Below are 27,048 nucleotides of genomic sequence, written 5' to 3'. Positions count from 1 at the left end.
GAAAGATAGTATAGTCCCATCCTAGTTTGCAACAGAAGGAAAACATATAAACAACTAACATTAACATCAGGCAGATTGAAATGAAAGCTAGATGTAAAAGAGCAAGGAACCTGTTGTAGAAAAGAAAGAAGTGATTCTTTCTAACTAGAGAGGATGTCATCTGAATTAGGTTGTGTAGAATTTCAGTAGGAAGCGTAACGTTGGAAAAGGCACACCGGGCAGAGGAAACAGCAAGGGCAAAGGCAAAGAGGCATGCTATGGTGAGCGGCGAGTAGACAACAGGGTAGAAGCAGATAGTGAATAAAGGGGATAGAAGAAAGTGAGCTTGGGAAAATAGAGTGAATGCTGTTAAGTCAGAGGAGATGATTAATTTTGTTTTGGAGGAAAGGAGTAGAATACCAAGAATTCTGCTCTAGTGGCATTGAAATAGATAGTTTATAGAGGTGAGAGATGGTCTTTCTTCAAAGAAAGTACAGCGAGCTCCGGTATTATGGCACTTGGAACAGCTCTATTCTTTCTGGTAGCTCTTCCCCATTTCCCTCGGTGCTCTGGGAACAACAGTAAAGTATTCACAAAGCAGACATAAAAGACACCAAGAGAGGAGAGATAGTGATGGAATCTAAGTCATGACGGGAAAATTGTGGTGGGGCGAAGGCAGAATTCATAGTGATGTAGTTCTGGGACTCTTTGACCCCGTCAGTATGAAAAACATTTAACAGTTTACAGATGAGGTCACGGGAACAGAGTCAAGGTTTCTGGAATAAATCATTTCCATTTCCATAGTGGAAGAGTTCAAAGATGAAAAGCACTAGAAATGTGAGTGGCATGGATTGCAAGATGAACTTAGATGCTCAGGCTGAATATCTTTAGTACAGGAAGGAGATGTAACCAAGGGGCCAGGCTGATGAAAGTAAAACACATAAAGACAAGTGGTATTCTGGAGGGGTTGGAAAATAGAGAGAGACGTAAATGATAATAGTAGGACAAAGGAAAGTCTACTTAGGATTCTCATCAGCTGGCCTGAGATTTGGGCAGTCTGGCCCTTCATTAGTGGGGGAACAGGTAAAAGGAACAAAGATTTGGGAACATGGAACACCTAACCCACTGTAAATGCCTCAAACTCAGTGAAACTGGAATTACCATTCATAATGAGGGCTCAATAATTCCTGTCACTAAGTAACAAATGTTAATTAGGAATTTCAAAGTTCCTACGAGCTCGAGGCTGGCATGGTTGTCCGTTTGGAGTGCCAGCCCTTACCCACTCTGGGACCCTCCTCATGTGGGCCTTGGTCTGGCTACATTTCACAAAGACCCGAGGCCGATGGCTTCTCCCACTCTGCTATCCTAGGTGAGCGTCTAGTGTCTCTCTCTTAAGTCTTGTAAAACACAAACGTTCTGCCAAGATTGATTGCTGAAGAAATTAAGAGACAGTGCACTGGGCAGAGGGAAAAAAACAGCCAATCTCCACTAGGTGGCGCTGCAGATCATGTGCAGAGAGCATGCAGGCGGGCCTGGGAGAGAAGTTCCTCCCTGCAGAGCCATCGAGTGGACCAGAGCTTCAGTCCCTGGTGCAAGGACAGGAGCCCTGCGTTAAGAGTTGAGAACACATGGGCCCCAAACCTGATTTTGTTTCTAACCACTAAGTGATTAAGCAGAACACTGAACGTTTCTGCAACTAAGTTTTCTTATCCGTAATATGGAGGAAGGCAGCCTTCATTTACGGAGGGTTCACTACGTGTAGGTGCTTCTGGGAACCCCTACCCCCGACCCTGTGAGATTAGGGTTATTGTTCCCATTTTATAGATGAGGAAACTGAGGTTCAGCAACACTGAGTAACTTCCTCAGAATCACACAGCTTGTTGTCTGGGTGTGGCGGGTGGTTAAGAATTGAATCAAGGTTTGCATTCTCTTATCTGCGTCTCACTCCCCAACCAGTCCAGGCTACTGGAAGGATCAAGCATGATCTTATAACTCACGTGCAAGCATAGGGCTGGCTCTTCACCTGGGGTCCACGGAGGCAGAATGGCCTTTCAGTATAGATGGCTTACTTTGTCATCCTATGCACTTTAATGCATTGGAAAAGCATTATTCTGAGAAGGGTCGACTGTACAAAAACAGTTAAGAATCCCTGGTTAAAAGAGATTTTTTTTTTTTTGATAAACAAATTCAGGATTTATTTCAAATTCAAGTTGCAGAATACAAAATCAACATACAAAAATCGGTTACATTCTATAAACTAATAATAAACTATCTGAAAAGAAAATTATGAATATAACCCATTAGCAATAGCACCAAAAAGAATAAAATACCCAGGAACAAACCCAACTAAGGAGGCAAAAGATGTGTATGCTGAAAACTACAAATATATATATTTTTTAACATCTTTATTGGAGTATAATTGCTTTACAATGGTGTGTTAGTTTCTGCCTTATAACAAAGTGAATCAGTTATACATATACATATGTTCCCATATCTCTTCCCTCTTGCGTCTCCCTCCCACTCTCCCTATCCCACCCCTCTAAGTGGTCACAAACCACCGAGCTGATCTCCCTGTGCTATGTGGCTGCTTCCCACTAGCTATCTATTTTATGTTTGGTAGTGTATATATGTCCATGCCACTCTCTCACTTTGTCACCGCTTACCCTTCCCCCTCCCCATATCCTCAAGTCCATTCTCTAGTAGGTCTGTGTCTTTAAAGTGTGTCTGGTACTATATCTTCATTTTACAGATGGGGAAACTGAGGCCAGAGTCGGGAGGTGACTCCCCGGCCTTGTAGCCTACCACACCCCACCACAGCGTGTGCTCACAGCAGAGCTGCTGCCTTAGGGAGCATGAGACAATGAACAGATAATTCAGAAAAAGGGAGTGGATTTGGAGCCATCCGTAGAAACCACCACACCTGGAGGGGGCAAGTGTGAAAGTCGCAGACAGAGACAGTCAGCCCCTGGCAGGAGGCCCAAGGATGCTCCATGCACTTCAAGTTTCAGTCTTTAAAACATCAGCCCTGGAGCCAGAGCAGGGCTGCGTTCGTTCACACACACACAAGCACGCACGCACACGCACGATATACATGTCGTCACACAGGCTCTAACAACAGGCTGAACAGTCCCAGCAGCCAGGCAGAGGTGGAAAGGGCCCGGGAGCTTTGGACGAGACAGTGAATGTACTTACACATTATCCCTCCGGACTGGGAGCAGGGCTTGTCTCTTCTGTCCAGTAATTCCGGCTATAATCCTCTTACTACCCTACGAGTGTCCAGTGGCGGAAAAGATGCTGCTGACTATAAACGGAGGACCTTCCTGGAATAACTGCACACGACATTTCCACATGAAACGTGTAGAGTGTTCCCCAGGCTGGCTTCAATAGTAAAAATAATCTGTCTGCTCCTCAGGGTCCCTCCAGGACCGAGGGAGCCGGGACCGCTGAGGATGGGTTTTTAGGTCAGGCATCCTCTCTACTTAGATGGACGTGGGAAGACTTTTGTTTCCTAATAAAGGTAAGGGCTTTGCTATTAAAGATGGTAAGGGCTTAGGACCCTAAATTTTTTTACAAATTGCCCCATGAGAATAATGAGAATTAATTACAGCACACACAATTTCATCCCAGCTCAAGATCCAATAGAGTTAGTGGGAACTCACAGCAGGACGGAGCACAAAGCAAACTCGGAGGAGTGGGACAGCGGGAAGGGGTGAGGATGAACTCCACCCCAGGCACTGAGAGAGAGCGCCCATCTGGCAGCCACTTTGGTACCTGAAGCTTAGGACATGTCTCACCACGGTCCAGGGAAATTGCTAGAAGTTAAAGGTTCAAGGTTAAATAAGGGTGTGCTGCAAAAGGTGGCTGGAACCCACCATAGACAGTCTAGGGCAGGTGACCCCTAAGCCTGTAAATATCCAGGCAGACAGCGTCACGTAGCCCATGGGCTACATGTAAGCCCATGTAGCAAGATGCCAGCCCTGACCTGGAGTCCCAGGGCAATGCTCGGGGCCCTGGGAGGCGGACGGGAAAAGATGAAGCAGGGCCATCTTACAGAGGACAGGACAGCAGGCAGTCTGGATCTCAGGGCGGGGGCTCAGGAGTATGGGCTCAGGCACACAGTTGGGGAGGGACCGGTGAAGGAAGAGAGCACAGAGGTGAGAACCGGGGCCCAGGGCCTGGCTCACATTAGCAGCCCTGTGACTTTGCCAGTGCCTGGGCATCAAACAGGGCTTCCTATCTCCTGACTCTGACGAGAAGGGACAGCCAGAAGTGGGGTCAGGGCAGAGTCTGCAACAAAGATCAAGCGACCCACCTCTGAGCAGGGAGACGGACTTCCTACACGTCAGGGGCCCTGTCGTCAGGATCTCCAGTGAGAGAGATTCCTGCTCCATGAAGGGCACATGAGGGTGAGGGGGAATTCACCCATCTGGGAACCCCTGATCATGAGGTGCGGGTCTGCAGTCTGCCCTGGGTACCTCGGGGCCCATCTCTGAGAAGCAGCTCAAGGTGGTCTGGAGCAGAAGGGCAGAGGAGGGAGTTGAGACCTGGCCTGAGACCGGGTTGTGGGATACGACTGGGAAATGGAGCAGGTGCCAGACAGGGTAGAGCGGATATGCTGGCTTCAGGTTTGGTGGCCTCGGTCACAGTTCTAGAAATGGTAGCAAATAGTAGCAAAAGGCTGATCAGGTGTGTGTCTGGGGGGAGGGGAATGATGAAAAGTGCCAGGGGCTGCCATTGCTGGGGGATCCAGGCAGCCCAGTGTGTGAGGCTGGATGCAAAGGGCTCACTCAGACCCAGGAGGGGAGGGATGGGGACGGGGGAGAGACCAGTCCCTGGACTTCGCATCAGGCTGGGAGAGGCGTCTAGTACTAGGTCAGGTGGTAGATCTGAACTGAGTAGCAAGACAAGAAGCAGAGGACTGTAGAACGGACAGAGACACCTTGTGCAGATGAGATGAGAAAGCCAAGCACCTGGTCCTTGTCTGACTGACAGCAAGGAGGCTGGGCAGTCCCGCGGGAGCACGCGGGCAGGTCTGCACCCAGCTGGGCCAGCACATCCAGTGGGATGTGATTCCAGCATGAGGCTGGAGAAGGCAGAGGGAGGGAAAACAACACATCAGGACACACAGGTTCTTAACACTGACCGTTTCCTGGGCTTCTCTGTGGGGAGGCAGTCCTAGATGCAAGGCTGTCTTTTTCTCTGCTGAGAGAAACTTATATTTCCTGGCAGAATCATTAGGCAATTTCCATTTCTTTTCTACCTCGTCGGTTCAGCTGTCTGAGGCTCATTTACCTTAACATGTACCTGGACCCTCTGTCTCGGGGCATCTTTCTTCTTTTCACCTCTCTTCCTCCCTGTAGCTCTGCCAAGAGGAAAGAAAATCCAGACTTGCCAATAAATGGAACCTCCCATGGCGATACAGCAAAAGAGAAATAGACAAGAAAGGCAGCATTAATGATTTGCTTTAGACTCACTAGATTAGTTGTTAGAGGTCCCAGGCACCGACACCAGAGGTTATCTTCATGGTTATATTCAAATTCCTCTCTGAGTAGCAGAACCTGGTGTTGCTCTTTCCTCTCCATCCAATTCCATCACCCAAGGGGGAAATTTTACATTCAGGCTTTGATGGCCGGGTCTTCATCCTCTTCCTGATGTGTGTATGTATGTGTGTGTGTGTGTGTGTGTGTGTGTGTGTGTGTGTGTGTGTTGAAGGGTGGAGGGGGCTCTTAGAACCACATCTTCTCGTTGCCAGGGGTAGCATAAGGTTTCCACTCTGGACTCCTGGTCCATGGCGGGTAGCATCTAAGTGGGTCAGAAGGAGCTGCATGCAGGAAATAGAACCCCTAGTCACAGGCAAGTCAGGACCCCCCAGCTCTGGCGTTTTCACTTCTGACTTAAAGAGGAAAATTGTCCTCAGTGCTCGGCATAAAAGCCTCAACTGGGTACAAGATGGACAGAACAGAATTAATATAATTTATGCAACATCATTGAGCTCCAGGTACTGCGCTAGGTCTTCCTGTACTTTATTATCTCATTTCATCATCGCAATGACCTACAAGCAGTTTTATTATCAGCTCCATTTCACAGAATCGGGAAAATAAAGCTCAGAGGAGTTAACTACAACTCCACATGGCAGGGAGTGGAGGCTTCAGACCCACTTTAGACCATCTGTTTCCACAGATACACGCTCTTTCCCTCAGCTTGGTGGTTGTCAGAATGTAACTGGCATCAGAATCACCTGGAAGGATTGTCATAGCACAGATTTTTGTCCCCACCTCTAGAGTTTCTGATTCAGTAGGTCTGGCATGGGGCATGAGAATGTTCATTACTCTCAACTTCCCCGGTGACGCTGCTGGTCTGGGGACCCCACTTTGAGAACCACTGCTCTATGCCGTGACGCTCGCCATGACGTAATATCCTCAAGACAGCAAATGACAGCCCAAGACCTACCAGGAAGCAGCAAGAGGCTCTAGACTGCATACTTTATGACCTGGTGATGGCAGTAAGTGCATGGCAGGGTGGCGAGAGCAGCCAGGGGCAAACCCGCCCATCCGGTAAGGCTTGGCTGTCAGCTGGACCGCAGGTTCTCTCTGTTAATGCTACCCTCCCCTCCCTGCCAGGTTCACCCTGTGGGGAGTGGACAACACAGGACGACGCTCCAGGCCAAGTGACGTGATCGTGAAGACCCCTTGCCCAGTGGTGGATGATGTCAAAGCCCAAGGTAAGAGACACCGAGGCCAGCAGAGTCTGCAGAGGGATGCTCCAGGGACCTCCCCTCGCCATGGGGAAAGGGGGAGCAAGAGAGTCAAACAGAACAACCTGGAGTTCAGCAGGGAAGGGGGGGAATTCAAGGCTCAGGACCGGAGCATCTCCTTTCCAGGAACTCCTCAACCTCTGCCTCTGGCGGAAATCTGCATTGCATCCCGTTATTCCACATAGTCTGTAAGTCAGAGAGCCAGTAGGAGATACTGGTGAAAGCCCCAGACACACATGGCGATACACCAGGTGCTTAGGTACATGGTACAAGGTGCTTTAGTACCTGTGACCTCTGCCCTCAGGATGCTGATCGGATAACTTACTCTCTTCATATTTTTTGGTACACATCTGAAAGATTATTTTGAATTACAGCATAGGAAGCCTACAGATTTAGAATTAATTGCTATATCCCTCCCTCCCTACCAAAGAGGTGTCAAAATCTTCATTCTATATTTTAGAGTTGTTATGGACCAGTTCTTTGGTAAAGAATTGTCCCTCTTCAGTGCACCAGAATGAGCCCCTGTCAATTAGGAAGAGTTTGTTTTCAGTCAACATCCATTACACGAATAGCACACTTCTCGCTGCTGCTTCTCCTCATGAAGCTCCCTGGAGGTCTTGATATCGTCACTTGCTCTGAGGCTTATTACATCCCCTCCACAACCAGAATTTAACTCTCTTGGGCACCACTTCTGTGGGGCTCTGGCACCAGTTAAAGTGATCTGATCAACTAGTAATTTCTATTAACAGTTGGACTGCTAATGGACCGATAGCGTACGCACATTAACAGAGATGGTGACTGATGCTAGAAGTTTAGGTTGTGCAAGTTTCAATAAGAGAAATGCTGTTGCCAAGCTGGCATGTGGTATCCCTCAAATCACCTTAACTGTGGCTCCTGACTCCAGCTGTATGAAGTTGGCTATGAGTTGACACAATCCCACAATGTTCAAAGGGTGATGCAAAGTCACAGTGGGTAGAGAGACCTAGACCTACTTTAATTAAAATCACTGATGCTGTAGCACTTTACACCTTCTGAAAGGACTTTCATTTATTGCCTCATTTAACATGCATGGCGTGTTAAAGGCACTGTTATTTTCAACACAGAAATGTGATCATATTAACGCCTCGTCTTACAACTCTTTAATGGATTGCTATTCCTCTTGTGATGAAGATCAAAATATGTAACAGGCATATTAGGACTTAAATGGAGGGGCCCTTGCCCACTTCACCAGCCTCTTCTTGCCCACACTCCCCATCAATCTCTGTATTTCCTGAAGCCTCACTGACTTTCTCAATTCCTCCAACACACCATTTCCATTTCCAACACGGAGCCTTTGCACATGTTAGTCTCACTACCTCAAATAGTCTCCAGTTCCACCCCTTTCACGGATTAACTCCTCTCAGCCTGCAGATCTCAGAGCAAGTGTCCTTCCTCAGTACGGAAGGGGTCCAGGGCCACTGCTAGATGCCCTTATAGTACCATGTTTCTTTCCTTCAGAACATTTATCTCAGTTTGTTATTATAATGCCATGTTCAATATCTATTTACCTCATTAGACAGTGAGTTCCATGAGAGCAGAGTTCTGGTCTCTGTTTGCCTATGATTCTGTCCCTAATACTTAGAAAGGAGCATGGTGACTGACTTGTTCCAGGAAACTTAGACTCTGGAGTCAGACCACCCAGGGTCAAATTTCTGCTCTACCATCTAATTACTTGGCCTTGAGCAGGTTACTTCACCTTGTGCCTCAGTTTACTACTCTGTAAAATGGGGTGGGGGATAATGGTACCCTAGATAATAAGTCTCTAGTGAGAGTTAAATTAGTGAATTTATGTAAAGTGTTTTTTAAGTGCCTGTCCAGTAGTAAGTATTCAGTAAATATTAAGGAGTATACCTTGTGAGATTGTGTCCCTCGTGGTCAACCTCATACAACTGGAGTCAGGAGCCATGAACAAGATGATTTTCAGGCTAGCACATCAGCTTAGACACAATATTTCTCTTATTGAAACTTACCCAACCTAAACTTCCAGCATCAGTCAATGTCTCTGTTAAGATCATTAACCACACGTAGAGTTTGTTCTCGAGTAGAAACTCAATAAATATTTATTTATTTATGTATTTATTTATTTTTATTGGAGGATAATTGCTTTACAATGTTGTGTTAGTTTCTGCTGTACAGCAAAGTGAATCAGTTATACGTATACATATATCCCCTCCCTCCTGGACCTCCCACCCCCCTAATCCCACCCATCTAGGTCATCACAGAGCACCAAGCTGAGCTTCCTGTGCATTATAGCAGGTTCCCACTATCTATCTATTTCATGCATGGTAGTGTATGTATGTCAATACTAATCTCCCAATTTGTCCCACCCTCCCCTTCCCCGCCATGTCCACATGTCCATTCTCTGTGTCTTTGTCTCTATTCCTGCCCTGCAAATAGGTTCACCTGTACCGTTTTTCTAGATTCCACATATATGCGTTACTATATGATATTTTTTTTTCTCTTTCTGACTTACTTCACTCTGTATGACAGTCTCTAGGTCCATCTACATCTCTACAAATGACCCTACTTCATTCCTTTTTATGGCTAAGTAATATTCCATTGTATATATATGTACCACATCTTCTTTATCCATTCATCTGTCATTGGAAATTATGTTGTTTCCATGTCCTGGCTATTGTAAATAGTGCTGCAGTGAACACTGGGATACATGTGTCCTTTTGAATTATGGTTTTCTCAGGGTATATGCCCAGTAGTGTTATTGCTGGGTCATATGGTAGTTCTATTTTTAGTTTTTTAAGGAACCTCCATACTGTTTTCCATAGTGGCTGTATCAATTTACATTCCCATCAACAGTGTATGAGGGTTCCCTTTTCTCCACACCCTCTCCAGCATTTATTGTTTGTAGATTTTTTGATGATGGCCATTCTGACCTGTGTGAGGTGATACCTCATTGTAGTTTTGATTTGCATTTCTCTAATAATTAGTGATGGTGAACATCTTTTTATGTGCCTCTTGGCCGTCTGTGTGTCTTCTTTGGAGAGAGGTCTGTTTAGGTCTTCTGCGCATATTTTTATTGGGTTGTTTTTTTTATATTGAGCTCCATGAGCTGTTTGTATATTTTGGAGATTAATCCTTTGTCCATTGCTTTGTTTGCAAATATTTTCTCTCACTCTGAGGGTTGTCTTTTTGTCTAGTTTATGGTTTCCTTTTACAATTTGCATGGAAACACAAAAGATCCCAGATAGACAAAGCAATCTTGAGAAAGAAAAACGGAGCTGGAGGAATCAGGCTCCCTGACTTCAAACTATACTACAAAGCTCAGTAATCAAGACAGTATGATACTGGCACAAAAGCAGAAATATAGATCAAAGGAACAGAATAGAAAGCCCAGAGATAAACCCACGCACCTATGGTCACCTAATCTATGACAAAAGAGGCAAAAATATACAATGGAGAAAAGGCAACCTCTTCAATAAGTGGTGCTGGGAAAACTGGACAGCTACATGTAAAAGAATGACATTAGAACACTACATAACACCACACACAAGAATAAACTCAAAATGGATTAAAGACCTAAATGTAAGACCGGACCCGATAAAACTCTTAGAGGAAAAACATAGGAAAAACACTCTGACATAAACCACAGCAAGATCTTTTTTGACCTACCTCATAGAGTAAAGAAAATAAAAACAAAAATAAACAAATGGGACCTAACTAAACTTAATAAATATTTACTGAATAAATAGAATATTGCCCCCATCTTATAGATGTAGACATTGAGATTCAGAGCAGAGTAAGTAAGCTGACCAGGGTCGCAAAGCTAGCATCTTACAGGGCCTGCGCTCAGACTCATTATTTGACATCAATCCTTATTTTGCTTGCAATGTTAAATTAGATTTTTAGAGGATTATTATGTAAAAGACTGAAAACCTTTCTTTGTCTCTCAATACTGATGAAGAAAAGACATATCAATACATTAAAAAATAGTGTTAAGTTATATAGAAAAATAATTCTCCTTTTCAGGATTATTGGTGTCCACTGAGATGTTATAGTAGAATGGAGACCTTTAAGTATAAGACAAATGTGCTTCTCTCTGGAGTGAGTGTTGCCTGGCTTGTAGGGTATGGACTGAATGACTTTTGAAGGTCTCTGAAATCCCTTGATGATGAAAGCAGCATCTGGGGTTGAAAACACCTAGATGAGAGACTGGGAAGGACCCAAGTTACACTTATTTCATCATCTGTTGATTTCTTACTCCAAGCCAGAGTAAGAACAGGTGATGAGAAGGTGTCCCAGCTATTTCCGTTTGGGAGAATTTGCTGATGTCCTTGCCAGCAGTGGTAGGCACCTTGGACTTGTTTGCTGAATAGGCAGCAGGCTGGTTGGACATCAGTGGGGTGATTAGCACGTAGGAGAGATGCCACACAATGCCACCTGCAGGAATAGATGGATAGAAGCAACTCTGGAATAAAGAGTGGCCAACAAAGAATAATCTGCCCAGGAGAGACCAGTATACTATTTCTCTATGAGGCTTCTTTGTGTTAATTCTAGTCCCCAAAGCATATCAAGATGTGCTTCTGACCATCTGTGCTCCCTGAAAAAGAAGACTTTCTGAAATCCCAGCAGACCAGCTAGGAGCACGAGAAGCAATTTAATGCTGAGAGAATGAAATAACATTCCCAGGTCCCGTTATCCTTCAGCCAGAAAGGAGTCCTGTACCGGGCAGATGTGGAGATTAATGAGTTAGACTAATTGAGGACATCCTTGCAAATTAATACAGGCCTGGCCGTTATACCAAAAAACATGCTTTGCCTCCTTCAAACCCAGATGGTGATCATAAATATAGCTCACTTGGGTTGAGTTTACAACTAGTGACAGATGGGAATTACCTTTTAATTGACCCAGAGCATGACCTCAGCTCCTAATTATCTAGCAGGAAGCCAGACCCTATTTTTTTTTTAATCTTATTTTATTTATTTTTTTAGACAACAGGTTCTTATTAGTCATCAATTTTATACACATCAGTGTGTCCATGTCAGTCCAGACCCTATTTCTTATACAATCATTTTCCTAAACTAGATACTTTCTATGAAGAATTTTACTGCCTCATGACAGTAAAGTCACTGAGCAAGGAAGTTTCTACCCATGTTTTACTGAAAACACCCTTTTCCCAGCAGGAAAGGCTAGAGTTAGTAATAAGGTCAACCTAGTCTCTAGGTTGGGGCATGACCTTCAAGGGTTCTTCATGTGGCTTCACTAAGTGAAAGCTAATTCTCATCCATCTTTCCTCCAACATCCATCCTCCTTTCCTGATGCCAAACATAAATCCTATCCATTTCTTCATTTGCTTCTTCCACAGTCATTTATTAATTAATACCACAGCCTGGTGTTAGATGCTGAAGAAACAAAAAGAACTAGGCTCAGAATCTATTTTCAAGAACTTTATAATCAGATTTCATGAATTTATCAAATCAGACAACTTATTTTAAGCCCTTACTAAATACCTGGTATAGGCATTGGGGGCAAAATTCCCCTGCCTCATGGAGATTATATTTAAGCAGGGGTGACAAAGCAAAAAAGTAGCAAAATAAATAATATTTCAGATAGTGGCATACGTTATGGAGACATATAAGCTGGGAAATGGTTTAGGAAGTGCAAGGGATAGAATTTCAACTAGAGTGGCCTGGGAAGAAGGAGAAGGAGGAAAACACACAGATATCTGGAGGTGGTTCATTCCAGTAGAGGAGCCGCAGTGCAGACATCCTTGGTGTGTTTGAAGAAGAGGAAGGAGGCTCCTCTGGTGAGACAGATGGTGAGACAGATGATGAGAAGGAAAGGAGCAGGAGAGGAGCTCTGAGAGGCTGTGGGGCAGATCCTGTAGTGCTTGGTCATCAGAGTAGGCAATGGGATTCTGCTAGGGACTGGGATGGGAAGCCCTGGAAAACTTTGGGCAGAAGAATGACATAATCAGACTTAACGTTACAGGATCGTTCTGTCTGCTTTGTTGAGCATGGACTCCAAATATTGGGTCCAAGGTGGAAGTGGGAAGACCGATTAGAAGCCTATGGCAATACAGAGGAAAGATGATATTGTTTTAAACTAGAATGATCAAGATATAGGTGATGAGAAGTGGTCCAATTCTAAATTATTTTGATGGTAGAACCAAAAGGATTTGCTAAATGGATTGGATGTGGAGCATGAGAGAAAGAAGAGTTATTCCAGCCTTATCCTATATTGTGAAAAGTGATGTATAGAGGTGTGTCCAAAGTGCTCAGGGAATGCAAGCAAGACCACCTAGTTCAACTGCTTGTGATTTTTCCCTGGCATACCCTGGCAGCCTATGTGAAGGCAAAGGAAAGGCAGAAGATGGAGCAAGCTAGTTGAGGACACTAGCAATGGGCTGCATAGATCAGGTTGGGTAGACAAGGATGTAAATACAGGACTGATGCCTGGAGTGAACAAGGATGTCAAAGGACTTGGGGTTTCTGTCATTGAAGAACAGATTTGGTAGCAATAAGAAGTATAGGAACCATGAAAAGAGGTTGTGTTCACCGTACATACATGATATTTGGATTTATTATTTCAGAGATGGAGAAGTTCTCAGCCCAATGATTGGCTTTGATGATGGGGGAGTCTCTAGACTTAAGCAGGCCTTTCATTTTGGCAGTGAAGTCACCCAAAATGGTGATAAGAAATGAGGTGGAGAAGATAACCAGATGCTAGATTCTGCCATGTCTGGAGAAGCATAGTCAGGAAGTGAGTGGTGGGAAATAGAAAGAGACAGGTAAGTTTTTAAAGTGGAGGGATTTTTACATATATTGAGAGAAGTAATTGTTTTTGGGGAGATGGCTCTTTTCTGGGGTATGAGAATGATCCCTCAATACTGGAGAAGGTGTCATGCAGGTTTCAGCCAACACAGGGATATGGAGGGAAGGAAGAGTGTGTGCCAAGGTCAAGGGTGAAGGGAGAGTTGGTTGCCATGTAACAGTGTTGGTCCCAGAGGAAGTAAGAAAGTTTTGAGAGAATGAGTGAGTACAGAACAGTGGTGCTCAAAGTGTGGTCCAGACCAGCAGCATCAGTGTCACCTTGGAACTTGTTAGATATGCAAATACTCAGGTTCCAACTGAGACCTACTGGATCAGGAACTCCAGTGGGAACCAGAAATCTGTGCTTTCACAAGCCTTCAAGGTTGTGAATCGAGTTTAATTCTCAAGTTTGAGAATCACTGGTGTGAAGGAAGCACAGAGCAGCATGGGGAGAGAAGGGTAGGGGAGAGGATAGAGAGACTTGGAGGATGGGGGAAAGGGGCTTTGCAATTTGGACAGTGCTTAGAATGACAAAAATGTAAAGCCAGTTGGGATTCATTGTCCTCAAGTTTTCATGCGGAATTCTATGGTCAGTTACTTCAGTGTGGGGACAGACTGGGGTTTCAGGTAGCTCCCCCCGAAATAATGCAAATGATAACTTAGGACCTCCATTCAGGAGACTTTTGTTACAGCAGCCAAGGAAGCCACTGGCAGAAGGTATAGGTGCTTGCCAGGATTCTTACTTCATAGGAAAAAGAGCAACCACTGCTGGGGGATAAGAAAGCTCCCTTCTGCCCCTGGAGTCACTCCTCTCATTTAAATAAGACTATTTCCCCACTCTTGGACTCTTGTGTTTCAGTCTCTCTCTGTCTCATGGCATTGGGAAAAGCATGATCTAGTAGAGAACCAGTAACAGTAATTTAAAAAAATAATATCTGCTATTGCCCAACTCTCCCCCTCACTCACTTCCAAACGCCATGGCTTATTGCTGCTTTCAGATCTGCTGCCCACCATAGCTGAGGGGACTCCGTGCTGGCATTTCCTCTCCCTTCTATGCTGTGCCCCAGATATCCTCACAGATCATTCTCTCCCCTCCTCCAAGCCATGGCTTGAATGTCATCTTTTCAGTGATACCCCTCTATTTAAAATTGCAATGCCCCATCCAGCACTCCCAATCTTCCTTCTCCTGTTTTACTTTTTCCCACTTTCTAACACACTGTATTTTACTTATTTATTATGTTTATTGCTTAACTGAATGTGTCCTACCACCAGACTGTAAGTGTCATAGGATGAGGACTTTTGTCAAAGTTTCTCCCTGGTGTAGCCAAGTACCTAGAAAAATGTCAAGCACGTGGTAAGCACTCAGTAAAAATATTTATGGAATAAATTAATGAATAAAAGTGTACTTGCTTTGTCCAGACACCGTGCTAAAGAAATGCTTTACATTCGATAACACTCTTAGCCTCACAATAATCTTGGAGGATATGTGTTATTAACCATCACTAAGCAGACAAGGAAACTAAAGCCCAGAGAGGTTAAGTAACATGTCCAAGGCCACACAGCTAGAGTAGTGGAGCCCAACTCCATTTGATGTCATGGTGCCTATTCTTAACCATACCTTTGGGTCTGAAGCCTTCAGTCCCAGCCCTGTTCATTTATTCTGATACCCGAGAGATCTTGGCTCTCTTCTCTTTTTTTTTTTTTTTTTGTGATGGAGCTGTGTATGTAAACACCCTGCCATCTCTTCACCTGCATTTTAAATATTCCTGAACACCATGCATGTCAAAGAGAGGGAAGACAGATACCTATTTTGGAAAACTCGAGACTTCTGTGAAGCTGAAAGCTGGGTTAAATGATAACCAAAAATATCTTATAGTCTTTAACTTTCTTTGAGTTAGTGAATTCTTGAGGTGCTATGAAGGCTAATGAAATAATATCCATAAATTCCCTCAGTGGAGCTAGGAGGGGCCAGAAATACTCGGTCTCTAGGAGCCTAGCATGTAGATCTTTCTGAATATAATAACCCATTTACCGATGAAGGCTTTTAAGCACACCCTGGCGTTAGATTATCTTGGTTTTAGGAGATTTATGGTAGAAACTGTGACTATCCCATCTGGTCTCAGGCACAAATGCTTCTGCTAACGGGAAGCATTAGCCTACTCTCGCTGTATATTACTGTTGTGTTAGGAGAATAGTAAATATGCCAGAAAACACCTCAGTCATCACTGTTGCTCAGCAGACTGTCACAACCAGGGCCTTAGGCCTGGGATGCTATGTCCCATCACCGGAGATAAGAACAGATTGACAGCAGTAAAAGGATGGGAGAAGGAACCCCGAACCTCCCTGTCTGGGCTCTGGTCTGTTCACCTGCGTTTCTGCACTGCTGGTCATTCTTCTCTAAGTACGTACTCCCTGCCTCCCAGTGAACAAGCACAGCTCTTAGAATAGTCCTTCTGCTTCTTTCCATTTCTACTCCAGAAATGACAGACTCCCTGCATATCTACTAGGACTCTCTCTTACTTGGAATTTATGGGCCAGCCAGGGCAATGTCCTCTACCAGAAATAGTCACCCCAGAAAGCATCCCCCAAGACCCTGCCTCCTGTATCTTAAATTGGTTAAACACTACCATCCCCTGAGCATAGATGCAAAAGAGCAATGGAAGATAGATAGAGTTTTAAAGCTTGACTCCAGCCCACACTGGCTATATGACCTTGGGCAGGTAACCTGGCCTCATTTGTAGCACAAAGACATTCATATTCATTGTGCAGTCGTGGTATGAGGATTAGAATTCACACATGTAAAGTTCTTGGCAATCAATAGGCTGTTAATACATAAATACCAGAGCTCTTTATAGTCTATATAATTTTTATTTATATTCTTTATATTCTATATAATAAATACCAGAGATCTTTATAGTCTAAATCACTGTCTACTTTATCTCTTGATCTTATTTTAACAACCTGAGGATTTTAAAGTCCTGAAAACCTGAATGGATTTCTCAGCTGAAATTATTTTTATCGCAGCTTAAAGATGCTGGTTACAAGGGTTTAATTGCTAAAGGGTTGGTACAACCCAGGTCTGGAGATATATCACCAGAAACCCTCCACCAAAGTGGATTCAAATGACTGCCAAGGTCATAAATTTCATTCATTTAGCTAACATTTTTTGATCTATTATTTTGTCTGGCCTTGTTCTTGCCACTCAGGACACTGAGGAAGTAAGGTCTGGCTCCTGTTTTCATAGGCAATGGGCAAGATGGACAAAAAGGGAAATTATTGCAATGCTTGGGCAGAGTAGAGGTAGAAATTTTATTCATTCCAACCCAGGAAACTCTTAAAATGATGACTCAGTCGTCACCAGCAGCCTTGAATTCACTTGGAGTGGTGACAAGGGATCAGGGCCTTTAGGCTAACAGGGGGTCAAGTGGGCAAAGTCTGGCTTAGAAGCCTGTAGACTTAGTCTCTTCATCCCCAGATTTAACACTGGATCTGAGACAGAGCTCTCCAGATCTCAGTTCCCAGCTGTTTAGGAAGAAAATGTCAACAAATCTCCTTTCTGACAGGTTTAATGAGAAAATATTTAATGATAAAGTGCTTTGAGCTCCACAGGAAAAAATGCCATGGCTACACAAATTCATTGCCACTTTGCCACATCATTAAGTTCAATCTTAGCAATGTATACCTTGGAGGCAGAAATATAAGAGGTATAAATTAAGCCAAAAGATCACTCGTTTGGAACCGCAGAATGCACTGGATTCAACGTACATGTCAGCACAGATCTGCAAGCTTGCCTTACTACCTGTCTGGGTGGCCCTAGCAAAAAGACCTGCATTCCTGCAGTCATGGGACCAGGTTGCTTTTAGCACTGTGGCTACTCCAGGTTCTTCACGTTGCTGGAGGCGTGACCTGACAGTTCCTGACTTCATCCCTGAGCCGAAGGCTGCTCCCTGCTGCCCAGGGCTTCCCCATTGCTTTTGCAGGACCCACTTTGTACCCAAGCATGCAGCCTAGAGGTGCAGGCTAGTTAATGCCTCATGGGGGCAAATGTGAAAAGTCCCCATGGACCAATCCTGAATGGGAGCTGGATATAAAGTCTTCTTCTATTCTCCCCCAGATGGACCAGTGAGGATCCAATAGCTTCATACATCCTCTCCTGCAAAACATGGCCATCAGCTCCTTAGAGCAATTTCTTATCTTCACTCTGCCTCCTTTCCTGCCTCGTTTCTCTCTGTCCTCCCTTCTGCTTCTCTGGGATTGCATTTGCCAATAAAGTTTCAGTCTATGAGCTCTTGCCTCAGGCTCTGTATTATTAGGAAACATGGGTGAAGACAAAGAATATTATCACCGAAATTGACCTTAGAGAGATTCTATTTGAAGCCTTTCATTTTATAGAAGAGAAAACTGAAACCTGACAGGGCAGTAGGTTCAGTATTCTTTGAGTAATATCACACACACACACACACACACACACACATATGCATGTATATATACACACACATATACATGCATATACACACCTACGTGCCTGTATTTATAATCATTTATGTATATGTGTATATATATATATATATATATGTATATGTGTGTGTGTGTGTGTGTGTGTGTGTGTGTGTGTATATATATATATATATATATATGTATAAAATCTTATTTATTGGCCTCTTCTCCCATCCTCAGAAATAGCAGACAAGATCTACAATCTCTTCAATGGCTATACCAGTGGGAAGGAGCAGCAGACCGCCTACAACACCCTTCTGGATCTGGGTTCCCCCACCCTCCATCGAGTCCTCTACCACTATAACCAGCATTATGAGAGTTTTGGAGAATTCACCTGGCGGTGTGAGGATGAATTAGGCCCCAGGTAATCAATACGCTTCATTATCTCTTTTAAAGAACCTCAGCTTTTTGAAATTTTGTACCTCTTCCACTATAATACTGCACTCATGAATTTGCAGATATCCTGGGTGAGCTTAGCTGCTGTAAGTCCTGTGCTTTTAGACAGCTCAGTTCATACTGATTGGTTATGGATAAGCTGTATTTACGCTGTATTTAAGTCAAGCCATGAATGCATTTCCTGAACTCTGAAAAAACCTTTGCCCTTGAGCTGTTTTACCCCCTCTTTATCATGCTGACACAGCATTCCAAAGGCTAAACTGTAGGAGCCAAAAGCTTAGTCTTTTGAAAGAAAATTAGGAATATTATTGAAGAGGTTATCCCAAAATATTTACTGCATGTGAACTTTATGTATGTTATATGCACTATACAGACGTATTTCGAGCTAAGTTCTACATTCTCTTGAAAAGCAGAATGGGGGTAGCCAATGACCCATCTTGACATCTAACTTGGCCAAAGTTAGGATAATGCAGTGTTTGCCAACTTGCCCTGGCCCCGAGGCTACAACTTCCTAATACTCAGTACCCCTGCTTTTAGGTTATATAGAGTTCTTGGAAAGAGAGGAATGGGAAGAATGCGTAGAGATAACACCTTTTGTTTGTTCCATTCAACATGGCTGTGTATTGCTGCTCTGAGAAGAGAAGATTTCTCTGGAAATACTAAGATTTTCAGATAAACACAGTGAAGAGGCTTTTCACATGGAATGTCCCCAAACTTATATGTCACCAAACTATTTAGGAGCTCATAAAGAAAAAAAAAAATAGGGGAAGGAAGGAAGGGAGGGAGGGAGGGAGGGAAGGAAGGAAAGAAAGAAGAGAAAGAAAGAGGAAGAAAATATATGAAGAAAATCAATACAGTAGGATCCTCTGGCACTCAGAATTCTTGCTCTCCTGTCAAAAGGGATCAATAAAAGTATCACCCAAAAGTCATCCCATTTGTCTGACATCTGATCAATCGAAAAGGAGACTTAAGTCTCAGGATGCCCCTTATGACCTGAATTTATAAACTTTCCTAGAAGACCATTGTACAGGACATCCCCCGCCCTGCTGCCTATTTTCTTACTTTTGAAGAAAGGAGAAAATTTAGGATTACCTTCCTAAAATAAAATGATTTTATGGGTAAGGTCAGGAAGAATCTTTCTGCATTCCATAAATTATTTCCCAAAGTTTTTAGAGGTTGGTTATTCTTGGGCAAACAGATGCCATGGCTGTGGACAGGACACAGAGGGAAATGTATAAGGGGCCTTTAATTTGTTCTGTCTCAATTTTGGTAAAAAGCAAACCCTGGGTTAGAAGGTAGATATATATTAAGAAATAGCCTCCCTGCTCCATACCTTACCATTACTCCTGCCCTTATTATTACTCATACCTAATACCATCCCCTCTCTCCAGCTCTCTCCCCAATTCCCTTCATGCTCCCTCCTCCCCCTTCCCTTCCTTTCTCCCTTCCTCCCTCCTTCTGACATTTATTGAGTACATATATGCAGTTCTTTGTCAGGGAGCATAAATGTCACAATTTGAATAGCACTAACATTGCATACATCATCTTGATTTCCAAGGGAATTTGGACTGCTTTTAAAATTTTTCTCTTGTAACTCAAGAGTCAGAAGGAAAATTGGTTAATGAAGAAAGTGAGCAGGGGAAAAAAAATGTGGATCTCGTTGTAAAGTAAGGCCTGCTGCTGACTTGACACTGTCTTCTCAAAAAGAGAAGGCTCTCAAGAGTCTTCCCAGGAGACTCTTTCATGTGTAATACTGGTTTTTTTAAGGCTATATATTAGGGGGAAAAATTGTAGTTTCATTAGCTTGTGGAAAATCAAGTTTTGCTTTTCAGTATCGTGGATCTGGGGTAGAACCACAGGAAACAAGAAGTCTCCTGCCTTGAGATACTTCAACCCACTTTGGAGTTAGTTGTGAGAATAAATACAAAAGGGTCAGAGGGTACATACGCCCTGCAAGCAAGCAGAAAGTATTCCCTTGCTTCAGTTAAATCCAATTCCATTAAAATTCATGGAAGCCTCCATGAGAGTTGAAATACTTTGAGGACAACACTGGTCGCATTGCTCTTGAGAAAGAAGAAGGCTCTGAGATGGTCAACGACATACCCAAATTAATTATTATCTTTTTTAAAAAGTGAGCAATGAAAATAGCCACAAAAAACTCCATGGGCTAATTAAATCCATTTGTTTGAAAGGATGGCTAGGATGTATTCCTTTATCCATTTCTTCAAGATGAGGCAGATGCTGCCCATTACTCTTTCTTCTCTCCCCCTCTGTCCACATCCCAAGAATGTGTCAACAGCTAATGACATGCAGCAGGATAGATTAAGAGGAAGGCCACCAAAGTCCCTGTTGATGACGACTTTTGGAAAGCCTGCTTGGCCAAACGGCAGAGGCTGATGGGCAGAGGAGAGGCAATCTGCATAAGATGTGACTTAGTCGGCAGAGTGTTTGTTTGATTTTCTCTGACCCACCATTGCAGTGGGAGAAAACTTGACTGGCCTCCGATGACCTCACACTCTCTTGGTCCCTTGACTTTGCTGCCACAGCTCAACACCTTGCTTCCAACGTCCGTCATCCCCGCCCGTCTCTCGCTTGCCCTCCTAGGAATGCGGTGAGCTCACCCCTTGCGATGCTCGTAGCCAGGACGGAAGAAGAGGCATGAAATGAATGTGCTTCTTGTTCTTGAGAGCTCATTCTAAACTTGGTGAAGAAACTTCCAGTTTCTGGAAAGAATTGTTGATTGAATTAGAAACGAGATGCTTCCTCACATGTGAAGTTAAGCCTAGCAGTTGATAAATACTGCAAGGGGTCCTGTTCATTGACCTTTCCAGAACAGATTTTAGAGCCTCACCATGGGCTTGTTGGAATAAGAGACTCTTCTTTCATGGGTCTTTGGTCACCCATGGTTTTTTGAAGAAGGGAAAGAACACAGCTAAATGAGGGGATCCCCGTTCCTTCACTTATCCTAAGTGTTCAGAGTCAAAGCCAGCGCGGGCTGAGAACTGGCTATCAGGCAGTCCCACCTCTAACACCAGAAGTGAATGCCAAGAAAAAGCCGTACACCGGTGAGCTAGATCCTGGCGATAGCCCGCTTCCCCAAGCTATGCGCAGGGGGTCTCACACTCTATCCTTGGCCCAGTGGGATCACTCCTTTCCAGCGTGTGTGAACTTGGGGAGACCTTGCCCTCCTCCTCCCATTCTCTCAGGGATCTGCAACAGCTCAGGTGCCCTCTCATCACCTCCTCTTCTTCCCACTCTTTGGATGGGGTCTCAGGGGTCTCAATGGCACTGGCCTCCTGACTTTCCGAGGGAGATTGCAGAACAGAGCAGGAGCTCACCTGGGGGTTAATTAGGTGATGCGTGCCGCTGAGAGTCTGCATTTTTCCAAAGAATGACCCTATGTCAATGTGCACTGAGGGCATTATTGTTCGTGCCCTTATTACACTATAATTACCTTCATACAGGCATAATTAGTTACACTTGATAGCCTCCAAAGTGCAATATATTGGCTGCTTCTACTCAGTTCAGAAATACCCTTGAAAAGGGAAATACCCAGTCAAACACATTATTTGTCATTTAATGGTGATAAGTTACTGGCTTTAAAGTAAATTGATCTGATTTGTCAGCTCTATGATTTTAAGAGCATAAATTCCCACTAAAGTATGTCATTTTCTCTTCTTTATTTGTCCTTATTGCATTTTGTTTCTTTGTTTCCATTTCGGTGCCCTACTTTGCTCGTCCATCTTTATTAATTAATTATTTCATTCATTCATTCATTCATTCTTCCATTCATTCATTCATTTTCTTGCCAAGTATTTATGGAGGTTCCCCCCCTCTTCTAAGTGCCAACCATGGCACAGTAAGCAAAATAAACGGGGCTCTTCCCTCTTGAAGTTTAAAGTCTCACACTGTGTACCTTTCCTGCCTTCTCTTCTTTCTAACCTGAGCATACGCCATGCTTGATCCGTAGGAAAGCTGGCCTCATCCTTTCTCAGCTTGGGGATCTCAGCAGCTGGTGCAACGGACTCCTTCAGGAACCCAGGATAAGCTTGCGACGCAGCCCCCTCAAGTACCTGGGCTGCCGCTACAGCGAGATCAAGCCCTACGGACTTGACTGGTCAGAGCTCAGCCGGGACCTTAGGAAGACGTGTGAGGAGCAGACCCTGAGCATCCCTTACAACGATTATGGGGCCAGCAAGGACATCTAGCGCCGTGACGCCAGAGAGCAGCTGCCAAAAGGAAGCAGGAGAAAAGGAGGGGCAACGTCTGGGTTGGTGTGTGGATTTTGAATATTATTTTTAAGGGAACGTTCAAACCTCCACAGGCAACATCTAAACCAGGGAGAAGGTGATCCTTGCTTCCTGCAGAACTTCTCGGGTATCATGTTCTCCATCTGTGTGGTCAGTAAGCCTGCTAGCCAGGGCTTCCTAAATTTCTTCTTAGGGAATTACTTTGGGGCTTGTTTTGCAGTTAATATTTGTTTTGTTCATTTTTTTTGTCCAAGAGGTTCATCAAAATGCTCGGGTTCTGCCATGCTTCTCATGAAAGGGCCATCAGGTTGGCGCACCCTGTGCTCACTGAGTTCCTATGTCCCTTGCACCTGGGGACAGAGATGAGGCCGGAAAGTTGTAGAGTGGCCTCAGACCCCAGCGTCAGATGTCCTAGGGAAGCTCTCACACTAAGAGCCTAAGCTCTGCTCACAGACAACAACAGCAAGAAAACTGGGAAGGTGGGCCCTGTGTAAGTCTCATGGTTTCCCCCCCATTCCCCAGCCTTCCGACTGCTATCTTCACGCTGCAAAGGTGAACTTAGCCTCCATTATGGGCCCCCGTCGGCCTCCTGGATTTTTAGGTCCTCCCCCATTTTAAGGGAATTAAATCTCCCTCTGGAAGAACTCTGCCCTCTCCTCTGAACAATATATCTTTAAGAGGCAATAAAATGCTGCCTGTCTAACGCACCTGCAGAGCAGTCCACCTGGGAGTCTGGTTAGCAGTCCATGTTCTAGAAAAAAAAAATGTAGTTTCTTCTTTTAAAAAAACTCCTGTACCTCCAGGGTGAACTTCTGCAGACCAGTAGCGCACATGGCATGCCCGGATCCTCTGTGGTGTCCGCGCCGCTTACCTTGCACAGATCCGTCCTGGCTGATGTCCGCTCTGGTCAGGACGGGTCAAGACCTCCATGTCAGTGTTTTAGTGAACTCAAGTTATTACCCGTCACAAAACACTTCCGTCCTTTGCCAAATTGGCTTAGTTATGTTGCTAGTTTTGCAAATCATTTCTCTAGATGAGGATTCCACCATTTTCACCCCCCATGTAGTTGCCAGGAGCAGCAGAGGTTCTGTGTAGGTGAGCTCCCCTGACCACAGGTAAGGGCCAGGCCAATGGGAAGTCCAGCCTCTCAGAAAGAGCTCTGCAGGGCCCTGTGGACCAGCAATGGCCTTAATTGTCCTCACACACCTCAGAGGCCTGAACACGCACTTTCAGCCACCCTGCCTTTGACCAGGGCTCCTCATTTGGAAACACAAGAGAAAGGTCAGGAAGGAGACGCAGAATCTATAAGGCCTGTCATTGAGCCCTATTGAATTTTTTCTAAATGGTTAGAATGACAGAGCTTGTTTGTTGAGTGCTTACTGTGTGCCAGACGCTGCTCTAAGCACTTTACATATCGCTGAATTCTAACAACAGCTCGTTTCTTACCTACCTGAACCACCATTTGAATTCAGGCTGTCGGACTCCAGAGCACAGGATTTTAACCCCTCGCCCTCCTCAGCTCTGCTTTCCTTACTGCCCGGGGCGCGCAGCTCTCCCTGGCCCCTGCCTCCGTGGCACAGATAGGCCTGCAGTGCGTTGCAGTGGGAGGAGGGCACAGTGCATCCTAACCCTGCAGCCGGGGTGCCCTTTGGGACCACGGATCTGCAGCACAAGCCTTCTCCCCGCCAGTGCCTGGGAGTGAGCCTATGGCAGGGCTGCAAGCACAGGTGACCTCACGCCCCTCTCTGCATCTTTCTGCAGAAAGATGGAAAGACAGTATATCGACTCTGGAACACATCCCCCCCTCAGTTCCAGAGCAAAGGCTGGCAGAAAACTCTGAGACCCACCTGGGGTCAATGCCGGGCGGTGGGTGAAAAGCCTCAGAAGCCAGTGTCTCGCCTTGACCGGAGAGGAAGGGGTACAGGAGGCAGCAGCGGGACCCCAGCCAGTGGGGCGGGGCCTTGGTGAGAACTGGTTTTGCCGCTGCTACTCCTTTATTCAAGTCTGCACAGAAAGCTGGGTCCGCACAGCAGAGGACCAGGACCTTGGGCCAGAGCGGGGGGGGGGCTGGGGAGTGGCATCAGGGACACCGTTCCTTGTCCCTCCTTCTGTGTTATTAAAATAAATAAAGCACGCTCACGCTTTCCCTCCCTCCTCCTGTCTCCCCCCAGGTCCCTCCTCATCTTTGTCTGCTTCTCCTGCCTGATACCCTTCCTCCTCAGCCCCGTCCTTCTCCCTCCGGGACCCTCTCCCTCCTTCAGTGTCCCCTGTGCCATCCACACACACACACAGTATGTGCACACACGCACACACAACACGCACTCTACACAGTATATACACACACTACACACACAAAACACACACTACCCACACTGTACACACTCGACAGTATATACACATATTACACACACCAGACGCATGCACACACTACACACGCAACACACACACTACATGTGCACACACTACACACACGCTCTGCAAACTCTACACAGTGTGTACACATACTACACACAACACACACAACACACACTCTACACACAGTATATACACATACTACATGCACAGTATACACACTGTACATATGTACACAGTACACACACACAGTATAGACTATACACATTATTTACACACTACACAAATATGAACTATAGGCACACACACTCTACACATACAGACTGTATGCACACACCCTATACATATACTATACACACTACACATAGGCACACACACTACACACACACACTACATACTACACACAGCCACAGATGTACACATTACACATACACTCTACACCCACAGTGTATACACACACACTACATACACACTGTACACACACAACACACACACTATACACACTACCCAGAATACACACACACACTACAGATACACAGTCTACACACACTACTCACACACACTACAGACACACACATTACATACACAAACTACACACACACACTCGATACACACACGTGCACACTGTACACACAACCTGTATACCTGGGTCCCACCTACTTTCAAGTTAAAAATAAGGCCAGTATGAATGGAGCAGGAGAGAGTGCTCGGGCCCACTGAGGATTTCCCTCGAGGATTTTGCCCAAGGAAGGCAAGCTCGCTCACACCCTGACGACACTGCCCACAGTTTGACTGGAGGAACCCATTCTGACTAGAAGGGTGATGGACGGGGCCACTATTAAACCTCAACTTTCCAAGCTGCCAAACAGGTCTTAAGAGAGTTGCTTATACCCACCAACACTCTGCCAGCCCCGGGATCCCACGAGGCCACTGGTGTTTCCTCCTGAATGGACGTGGCCCACTGTAATAGCACTAGACCTTTAACAGAGTGTGCAGTCGTTTTCCGTGGAGTTTGGTCCGTTCATTACTTTCAGTTAATCGCACTTCTTGATATTCGAAAATGTTCTATTAAAAACCTGAGTGTGAAAAAAACCCACTTTACTACTATAGAAGGAAGGGAGAGTATAGTGTGACCAACTTCAGGTATAGCAGTATTGTTTAAAAGAGAATCATTGTACGATTATACAAATGGAATAATCAACTAAATAATAAACAAAGCTGTCAGTAAGTGTCGGGTGTGTGGATGTGTACCTGTGTCTTTTAATAATCGGAGTGATCTGGTTAGACCAACTGGGGAATTATTAAAGCTTTAAATGTTATACTTTAGATTCTATTGACACATACATAGGCCTTATAGCCCATCATCTTATGTAGAAAAAAAGTTAAAGCCTTCACAGCAAATTATAAGCTTATTGTTAGGTACTAGCTATTCTCATCTTCTTTCTACCATCTCCAAATAATTAGCCAGTGAAATGTATTTATTGCACATCTGCTGCATTTCAGACACTGTGCCTGGTGCGGGAGATACACTGGGTGGTAGGACAAGCTTGTTCTCCGTCACCGAGAATGGCATTTTATAGGGAAAGTTAGACATTGAACCCATCATTAAAAGGGTGACAAGAACTATGACAGAGACATACAGGACTCTATGGGAGTTGCTGAAATTTATACGTTGGGCATCTAAGAATAATGTTGCAAAAGGCCCTGCCTGACACATTCTTATCTTGCATTCTGTAGAGGCATTTGGGAGAGGCTGGCTATTATGAAGTGTAGCTCAGAACCCTCAGTCTTTTTTGCCCCCTCTCTACAATGTAACTTTAAATAGATGTTATCTGTGCTGCCACCAACGCATGTGATTCCCTTTAAATTCTTCAATAACCAGCTATTAAGTGCCTAGGCACTAGTTGGCCCTCTTGAAAAGTAACCGTGAGAGTTCTGGTCTGTGCGCGCAAGTGGGAATTATTAAAAGAAGACAAAGACTGGCAGTTTTAAAAAGATGGCCCCGTAAATTCTT

General features: G+C 44.7%; 1 protein-coding gene across 1 annotated transcript in view; it reads left to right on the top strand.

Annotated features, from left to right (window-relative positions):
• The window catches only part of ASTN1 (astrotactin 1), a 325,861-nt gene extending 299,599 nt beyond the window's left edge, over positions 1 to 26,262 (top strand). The window contains exons 21-23 of the mRNA XM_059937103.1: positions 6,600 to 6,700; positions 18,217 to 18,400; positions 22,403 to 26,262. Of these exons, the coding sequence (XP_059793086.1) occupies positions 6,600 to 6,700; positions 18,217 to 18,400; positions 22,403 to 22,640 (523 nt within the window). The 3' untranslated portion in view covers positions 22,641 to 26,262. The remainder of the gene's footprint in view (positions 1 to 6,599; positions 6,701 to 18,216; positions 18,401 to 22,402) is intronic.
• Positions 26,263 to 27,048: the final 786 nt, after the last annotated feature.

The sequence above is a fragment of the Balaenoptera ricei genome, chromosome 1, assembly GCF_028023285.1.
Source record: "Balaenoptera ricei isolate mBalRic1 chromosome 1, mBalRic1.hap2, whole genome shotgun sequence".
NCBI classification, from domain to species: Eukaryota; Metazoa; Chordata; class Mammalia; order Artiodactyla; family Balaenopteridae; genus Balaenoptera; species Balaenoptera ricei.
Note: the sequence above shows the minus strand (reverse complement) of the source record. Positions and strands in the feature narration are given on the sequence as shown.